Source organism: Eimeria mitis, genomic scaffold (assembly GCF_000499745.2).
Source record: "Eimeria mitis Houghton genomic scaffold, Emh_scaff2011, whole genome shotgun sequence".
NCBI lineage: Eukaryota > Apicomplexa > Conoidasida > Eucoccidiorida > Eimeriidae > Eimeria > Eimeria mitis.
The window spans coordinates 1-8,978 of record NW_024015109.1 but is presented as its reverse complement, the minus strand read 5'-3'; the positions used below and the strand labels follow the sequence as shown (position 1 = coordinate 8,978).

Here is an 8,978-nt window from a genome sequence, read left to right as displayed (position 1 = left end):
TAAGAACCAAGAGCTGCAGAACCAGCAGCACAAACAGCAGCAGGATCACCACGAGCAGCAGCAGCAGAAGGAGCAGCAGCAGCTGCAGCAGTCAGAAGGGCCGTAGCAGCAGCAGGTGTTACCTGAAATCCACTGCACAGAAGGGGTTTAGGACGCAACCGCTGGCTCTGCATCTGACGGGTTCATACTCGACAAGCTGCAGATGAGTACAGTCTCGCAACGGGGTGTACATACACCCCAGCGGCAATTCTATTTGCTGTGCCTCAGCTCGCGTTGGCGGCCAAATGTTCCATGAAAAACGGCAGCCTGTTGCTGCCTCATGCTCGTGTACGTCCATCTTTTTCAGCCTTAAACCCTAAATGCCGAAACCCTAAACCCTAACCCCTGATAGAGGTGAGTAAAGGCCTACGATATGCTGCTGGCTGCTCGCGCACCGCAGCAAACACGCAAACACAGCCCCTGCCGACCGGGCACGAGGCTATTCAAAGACAGCCAGATCTAATAGTTTCTTCCTTCTGCTGTTGCTGCTGTTGCTGCCGTCGGTGCTGCTGTCGCCGCTGCTGCTGTTGCCACTGATGCCGCTGTTGTAGCCGCTGCTGTAGCTGCTACTGTTGCCGCTCTTTCTGCTGCTGCTGCTGCTGGGTGAACAGTTATAAAGGAGCCCGCGGGTAGTCCTGCTGCTCATCCGCCTGGCCTCTATGTAGCGATAGCGCAGCAGCAGCAGCGGCAGCGGGGGGCGTCGGCGCTGCCTAGAAGGGGCCTGGAAAGTAGCAGCTTGTTTGTCTTCTGAAAAGTTTGTATATATTTCTATTTAAATACACAAAATGTATCAGCAGGGGCTAGAAATGGGCTGGGGCTTCGGTGAGACGAGGGGGGCGCAGGGCCCCGTGTTGCGGTTTGTCGTTCCAGCAACAAAAATAAGGTGTATAGGTAGCTCACATGCAACAGAATGTGCATGCAAAAGTATAAAAAGGCCGCAACCCAGCAGCAAAAAACATCAACTAACCCGCGCTTCCGGGGCCACTGCTATGGGAAATATGCGGAGCTGCTGCTTATGCTGCCGCTGCTCTGCTGCTGCTGCTGCTGCCGTCTTGTTCAATAGCCCTTCCACTGTTCTATTTTTATGCATAAGTACATACTTTTAAAACAAATAAATGACTAGTATAACACTAGACAGCCACGCAGTTCACCTGGGGTGTACGTGCGGTCACTGTGCCGCTCCCAGCACCCGCCGACCAACGCGGCACATATAGTAAACAGTTTCTTGCATTAGAGTGTTCCTCACAAGCATAGACGAATAAAGTAAAACATTTAGCAGGGAATAGTGAACACCATAACCACAGTCCTCCGCTCATATTGTCTCTCGGGTACAGGGAACCCAGGCACCTGGGTTTTAGGGGTGTAGAGCAATACGGAGCAGCGGTACGGTTGCTGGGGAAGCAGTGCACAGCACAAGTTTCCAGGAGAACAGTTTTCAGCCGTCAACGCGTGTATTCCTGTCTGCCCCGATAGCGCCGTCTATCAATAGTACAGAGTGTATCTACCTTTGTGTGCATCCCCGGCCCCTGGGGGCCCAGTACTTGTTTAACTGTTGACTACGGCTTGGCTTATCCATCATAGGAGCTTGCAGCAGGAGTTGCAGCAGGAACTGCTGCAGCTCAGATAGTGCTCCCCGAGGCCTTTGTGCCGCCGCTGCTAGTAGTGAGGGCATTGTTCTCCTCAGCATTTTCACACTGCTAAGACTAACGAAAGTCTGACGCTAAGGCTGGAGACAGTCTATATACCCGTGGGTCAGTGTATACATTTCCCTAAATACATTTATGAACACCTAATCATATGCTGGTCTCCTGGCGTCGCGAGTCGCATCAACAAATGCAGAGATGTGCAGGAGAAACCACCAGCATGTCATCAACAACTCAAAATATATGTAAAGAGTTCTCCGTGTTTCTTTGCATTTGCCAAAGAACTTCAGTAGGCCGCAAGTCGGCACGCACTGAATATATATTTATTTCGTATGTGAATATACAAAAGTTTTATATGCAGTGTATGCATGTATGAGTATATGTGTATGTAAGGAACAGTATTAGTCCCCCTAGCTTCTATCCCATACACACGAAGAGCAGCTGCCTACGATAGAAAACGGAAACCAAATGCTTGCGGTGTGAACTCAAGCTGATCTATATGAGACAAACAGCAACAGCAAGTATACTGTTCTGGCCTAATAATTTACATCTTATCTTCTGCTCAGAACGAGATATGAATATATATATATATATATATATATATATATATATATATATATATATATATATATATATATATATATCTACGTGTGTGTGCGTGTATGTGTGTGTGCGTATGTGTGTATGTGCGTGCGCGTGTATCTCAATTCGATGACAGAAAAACCTGATGCTTTAACAAACTGCATTGATGCAGCCGGCGGTTTCGAGGGGAAATCCTCAACTTCAGGATACACCGCAAACTCTGAATGAAGTGTGACAAGCAAACGATAGGCAACATGAACAGACAGAAGGAGAAGTAAAGAAAAAGGAAAAAAAAAAGGCAAAATGAATAGACAGAAGGAGAAGTAAAGAAAAAGAAAAAAAAAATCAACAGGCAGCTCAGGAAACGAAAGAAAAAACATCAGCACACGAACTAACAACGAAAAGGAAACGAATCCGGCAGCAACGAGAGACAACACTCTGCCAGCAGAGCAGCAGACTGCGCGCTGCTTGCTGCTAGTTTTGTATCTCTTTCTCTGTCTCCTTGTTCTATAAATATCTTCACTTCTTCTCGGGACTGCGAAGAAGAAACAAGAAAGTTCTTCTTGGCCACATCGACGGGGTTGTCCGTTGATACTGCTGTTGCTGCTGCTGGTGCTGTTGCTGCTGCTGCGTCCGCTGCTGCTGCACCCGATGCCGCCGCATCCGCTGCTGCGGCAGCTGCTGCGCAGTTGAGGATATCATAGAGAGCTTCAGCTGCAGCAACCACAAGAGGCTGCGGGTGCTGACCGACGGCAGCAGCAGCATCAAACTGAAGCAGCAGCGTCTTTATTGCTGCAGCAAGGAGCCTTACATTTGTGTCCTCGAATGACAACCCATAATCTAACCACAGCAGGACGCTCACCCACGCGCTCAGCAGGACCTGCTGCGCTTGTAGATACAGCTGCTGCTGCGTTGGATGCAGCAGCCAATGAGAAGCAGCAGCAGAGCCGCATGCAGTCCCAGCCTGTACCTCAGACACACGCAAGCAAGAGAACACCCATGCTACTGCTGGTGCTGCTGATGATTCTGTTGCTGCAGCTGCTGCTGTTGCAGCACCGCTTGCTGCCCTTGACCTGCAGATCAAAGGCCTCCTGTCTTACCTCAGGAGCAGCAGTTGCTGCGGTGCTGCTGAGCGCCTCGTGCAGTGCTTGCATGTCTGCTGCTGCTGTCTTCATCGCCTTCCTCAACCACAGAGTCCTAGTATTTACTTGTGAGTTTCTCATTGCTGGTGCTGATGTTGGTGTTGGTGCCGCGGTTGCTGCTGTTGTTGCTGTTGCTGTTGTTGTTGCCGTTGCTGTTGCTGCCCCCTCGTTGCAGGAGCTGCTGCTGTGGCTGCTGCTGCTGCAGCGCCAGCAGCTGCAACAGCTCGTTGCTGTTCCTCCCCTTAGGTCCTGCAGCGCTGCCACGGCGGCTCCCTTGTGATGCAGTGCGCAGACGCTGGCCAGCACCACAGCCCGCCGCACTGCAGCAGCTGCTGCATCTGTTTTCGTCTCCTTTGCTCTATCTCCCTCTGTCTCTGTTCCTCCCCGCGTCTTTGTCTGTGCCTTTGTCTCGGCCTCCATAGCAGTCATATTTTCTGTCTGCGCCGTCCCCTGAGGCCCTACGTGTTGCTGCAGCAGCAGCAGCAGCAGCACACGGGCTGCAACTTGCATTGAGAAAAGCGGGTCACCATATATGTTCATCGGCTCTTCTTCAAATAGTCTCTCGACCGCAGCAACTGTTGCTTGCTGCTGCTGCTGCTGCTGCTCCTGCGTTGCTGCCTCTTCCTCTCTTAACCCTGTCAAGGCGTTGCTGTTGCTGCTGCTGCTGCTGCCACTTATGCCGCCGCCGTGGCGCAGCTGCCTCCACAGCAGCCGGCAGACATCTCTCTCTGGGAAAATCTGCATAAACACAGAACACTTACACAACCTCACGTGCTGCAGTAGCTGCTGCTGCAGCACCCCCGCAACAGCAAGCGAAGCAACAGAAACAATAAAGCCAACAGAAGCAAGGCCCGCAGCAGAAACCTTAACCGAGGTAGCCTCTGAACACACAGCACCAGCAAGCAGAAGCGAGCAACAGAAGGAAGCAGCGAGAAGCAGCCTGAGTCTCCTTACCCTAGAGAGGAGCTGCAGCAGCAGCTGAAAGAGAGCGCCTGCCTCCAGCCCGTGAGGCTCGTTACTAAGGATTGGAGTTGCTGCTACAGTCAGCAGCAGCTGCACTTCTTCTGTATGCCCGCTGCTTTCCTTATATGCTGCTGCTGCTGCTGCTCCACAAGCTGTTGTAGATCCTGCTGCTGCCAGCGGGAGGCGACAGAGCAGCGCAGCAGCAGCAGCAGATGCTGCTGCTGCCGCTGCTTCTCTCACGGCGACGTCTTCATCCTGCAGCCAAAGCCACAACAGATAGAAGCACGAAACCAGATGATGTATCTGTAACTAAGCTATGCGGCAGGTGTGATGCATGCATCTGCTGCTGCTGCTGGTTTACTGCTGCTGTTGCTTTTGAGTTTATACAGGCAAATATTTTTGACGCATGCAGGCTGGTTGTGCTTGTTGCTGCTGCTGCTGCTGCTGTTGCTGCTGATGCTTCTTCTGGTGCTAGCTAAGACAAACCTGCAGCAGCAACAGGAAAGCCCTCCAGACTCGAAGTTTCGCCCAGGAGCAGCAGCTGCCAGAGCCCAGCCCGAGGCCGTGCATGCAGGGCAGAGGCAGCCCGGAGATGCTTAGCGCCTACGCAGGAGACGCAGCAGCAGACAGCAAGCAGCGGCGATTGAATACAAAGCCACGCATTCTGTTTATACACGAACACAATTCTATTTCTTCCTCTTCACCTTAATACGTAGGACAGCTAGCTATTCGTGGCTGCAGCTAGTTGCAGCTAGCTGCTCGTTCTTGCAGCTAGCTGCTACTGGATACTAGCCGCTGCAACGTAGAAGCCCCTCATCCCTCTACCCAACGTAAATATACTTCTACCTGAAGGCTACCTGACAGCAACAACTTCATTGCTTTTCTATTGGATTCATCTTCGTCTCTATTATCGTCTCTTTACGTGCTCCTCAGTCTGCGTCTATTTTCTTTGTCTGCAGCAACTTGTCTCTATTTCTATTTTGTCTGCAACAGCTTGCTATTGTTCTCTACTTCACTATCTATTAAATTTTAATATTTATGTGGATGCCAGCGTTATATTTCTAGGATGTTTAGCCGTCACACTTGCATATGTCATTTTCTCTGTGTGTATGCATTTTCAGCTTCCTGTATCTGTATTTTCATAGCATTTGTCTCCCTTTGATTTCTCTTTTTTTATTATTTTTTCTTCTTTCTCAACTTACCTCTGCTGCTCTTAGCCTGACAGCCACTTCTTGCGTTGGCTGAGCGCACCGCAGCACCGCGGAGGCCCACAGACCGGCCCATAGATTCTGGGTTGCTTTGAAACATATCGAAGCACCGCTCGCCTCGCTGCTGCTGGTTGTGTTCTTGTTGCTGCTGCTGTTGCTGCATGTGCTTCTCTTGCTGCTGCTGCTCTTGCTGCTGCTCATACAGCTGTTACTATTGCCGGCTGAAGCAGCGGAGCATCGGAGGAGTGCAGCACCCAACCGCGTCCAGGCGGCGGCAGCGCCGTTGCTGGTAACAGCAGCGGCAGCAGCCGGAGCTGCAGCAGCAGCTGCTGCAGATGCTGCTTCCTGCGGGTGCAAAACGCAAGACTCCCTGCAGAGCCGAGGATGTGCTGCAGCAAAAGCGGCGAGCGAAGCCAACACCTCGCAGGCGGCCACGCTCAAGGGGTCAGAGCTGGTGCGGAGACCCCACAGTAAGTCTGTAGATTCTGCTGCCCCTGGGATCGCCTCGCTCGAGCCGATCCCGATCCCGATCCCACGCCGGCTGGTCATGAGGCTCCAGCACAATTTCCATAGATTCGTGAGGCCTTTGGCGGTGATCTCTGCTGGCTCCAAGGCCTCAGCTTCTGGCTGCTGCCCTGGCCCCTCACTACAGCCCTCTGTAAACCCTAAACCCTCAGAAAACATCTGCGTAGACTGTAAACCCTCATATCTAAATGTACAGTGAACCCTCGTTAAGTCAGCCGCTGCTAGCAACGCCACCTCAACGGCCTGCGGATGAACTGATAAGGCAATCGCATCCTGGAGGATTCTAGCCACCTTTTCCAGCGACCGCAAGTGTGCTGCTGCTGCTGCTGCTGTTGCTGCTGCTGCTGTTGCTGCTGCTGCGGGCCGGAGGGGTCTGAGGTGCCGCTCTACAAGAAGACCCAGCGAAACCGCCTGGAGAGCCGGCAGGCCTACATGGCGGATGAAGGAGGGTCCTCTGGTCGCAGCTGCTCTTGCTGCTGCTGCTGCTGCTGACGATGATATTCCTGTATCTATTTCTTCGTCGTCCGGGGGCAGCTCTAACGCTGCTGTGCTCGCTGCTGCAGCTCGGCCCCACAGCTCCTCTTTGTATCTCTCGGGGACCACAAGCGCCACAGCCCGCAGCACCTGCAGCAGCAGCACCCTCTCCACCGAGCTACGCCGACCAGTTGCCTGCCCTTCTGCTGCTGTTGCTGCTGCTGCCTGCTGCAGATGCCAGCCCATTTTCTGCAGCTTCTGAGACAGCTGGGTGCTCTTCACCGCCCCCAGCGCCTCCTCAACCAAACCTGCAGCCTCGGGGCGGCTCAACAGCTCCAACGCCAACAGCAGCAAACCGCTCCGTTCGTTTGCGTCCAGGCGGCACTGCATCCAATCTGCAGCTGCAGCGTTTGCTGCAGCAGGAGCAACAGAAGCAGCACCTGCGGGGGCACAAGAAGAGTTATTGAGGCACCCCGTAGCAGCTGAAGCTGCGTCAAGTACGCCGGCTGCCCGTTCAGGTGGAGCAGCAGCAGACGCCGCTGCTGCTGCTGCAATGAGGGCCTCTAAAAGGCTTTCAGCCCCCCACGTGCGACCCCTCTGAAGCACGTAGGAAGCCAAGGCGCGCGCTGCGAGGGCGCGGGAAGCAAATGACACAGATCCTAGACAGCAGCACAAAGAACGCAGCAGCAGCAGCAGCCACGAGGAGGCCTCTCCGTCCTCTCCTGCTGGCTGGCGCACCCCAAAGGAAGCGCTTGTAACCAGCTGCCGTGAAGCAGCAATAGCTGCGCCAGCAGACCCCTCCATAACGCGTGCCTGCGTTGAGCAGCTGCTGCTACAGCAGCAGCAGTTAGAGTTGATGCTGCTGTCGGGAGCCCCTGCTGCAGCAACCGCTCGCAGCTGAGCCAATACTGCATATGGGGGGCTTCTCTGCAACAGAGTCTCAAGGGCGGGGAGATCCGAAGCAGCGATGGAACTAAGGTCTGTGCGGGTCAGCAGCAGCAGCACAGCGACTGCTGCCTCCTGCTGCTGCTGCTGCTGCTGCTGTTCAGCTGACTCTGCTGAGGGCAAACTCCCCACGGGCAAACGGTTGACCAACGCTGAAGCCCCCGAAGGCCCCTGAGCTGCCAGTCCACGGATGAGCAAAGCAGCACTTTGTGGTATTACCAGCTGCTGCTGCTGCTCCTGCTGTTGCTGCTGCTGCTGCTGCTGGTTCACCTGCGTCGGGATCTGCTGGTGTTGCTGTTGCTGTTGCTGGTGGATCTGGTGGCAGCTCTGGGGGGTGGACTGCAGGCGGCTGTTGTTGCCTGCACGCGTCGTGTTGTGTGTGGCTGTACTGACAAGCGGGATGAGAGCCCGCGCTAGGAGGGGGCGCAGCCGAGGAGCAGCAAGAGACAAGAAATCTATGGACAGCAAGCCGCTCCCTGCCCCTGAGTGTGTGCGCAGCGCGGCGCCGCTGCAAAATTCAAAGGCGTTGGCAGACGCGCGCTGAGTCTGCAGACCAACACATCAGCAACAGCAGCAACAGCAGCAGCAACAGCAGCAGCAACAGCAAAATGCACACAGGCAGACGTTGCTGCACACACCTGACGGTGTCTATTGTCGTTCCTCGTGAGAGCCTCAGGCTTGGAGGCTTTGAAAAGCAACAAACCCCAGCACGCGTTGTCACTAGTGATTACATTTAGGGTTTAGCGGTTAGGGTTTAGGGTTTAGGGTCTAGGGTTTAGGGTTTATGGAGCGGCATTACTTCGTCGTCCGTTCCCGCCAGGCGCTTGGTGGCAGCAACTTGAAGAGAGCTAGCAGCGCTGCGCACGGGAAAGTCTGCTGAGGAGACAGTTTGAATGGAAACAGCGAGCATTGCAACAGCAAGCGTCATTGGGGGGTTAGATCTGGGGTGTACAGACAGCTCGGGGGTCTCGACTTCTCCTGTAGCAGACGTCGGCGGAATAACATTCTTGGCAGCATATTCAGTTGGTGCCTCTGGCAACCCCGTCGGCTGCTGCTGCAGTGTGCTGCTGTTGGTGCTGTTGTTGATATTGCCGTTGCTGCTGCTGTCGTTGTTCCTGCTGCTGCACCCGCTGTTGCAGCTGCAGCAGGAGCGCAGCGCATCATCCGCTGCTGCTGCTGCTGGCAGCACATCGCATGCTGCGAGCTCAGGAGATGTGGCAACAAACGACCGCAGCAAATTCAGGGCGTGGACTTGCGCGCCGAGAGCTGCGCCAGAGACACAGATAAACCAAAGTCAAGACAGAGACAAAAGTAGATACAGAAAGACAAAGACAAAAGGACAAGGGGAGACGGATATAGGAAGCAAATAAACATATAAATATATATACTTAAGCTGCACGAAACACCTCCTGTGCCTCTCATTGCAGCCGCAGCTGCTGCGGCTGATAGCGTGGCCA

General features: G+C 53.9%; 1 protein-coding gene across 1 annotated transcript; it reads right to left on the bottom strand.

Annotated features, from left to right (window-relative positions):
* Positions 1 to 2,655: 2,655 nt before the first annotated feature.
* On the bottom strand, positions 2,656 to 8,943 carry EMH_0047300 (uncharacterized protein; the record flags this gene model as incomplete). The annotated part of the gene is made up of 6 exons (XM_038022405.1): positions 2,656 to 3,228; positions 3,365 to 4,144; positions 4,361 to 4,624; positions 5,572 to 8,067; positions 8,387 to 8,787; positions 8,928 to 8,943. The coding sequence occupies 6 exons, from the start codon at positions 8,941 to 8,943 to the stop codon at positions 2,656 to 2,658; spliced, it is 4,530 nt and encodes a 1,509-aa protein (XP_037878259.1).
* Positions 8,944 to 8,978: the final 35 nt, after the last annotated feature.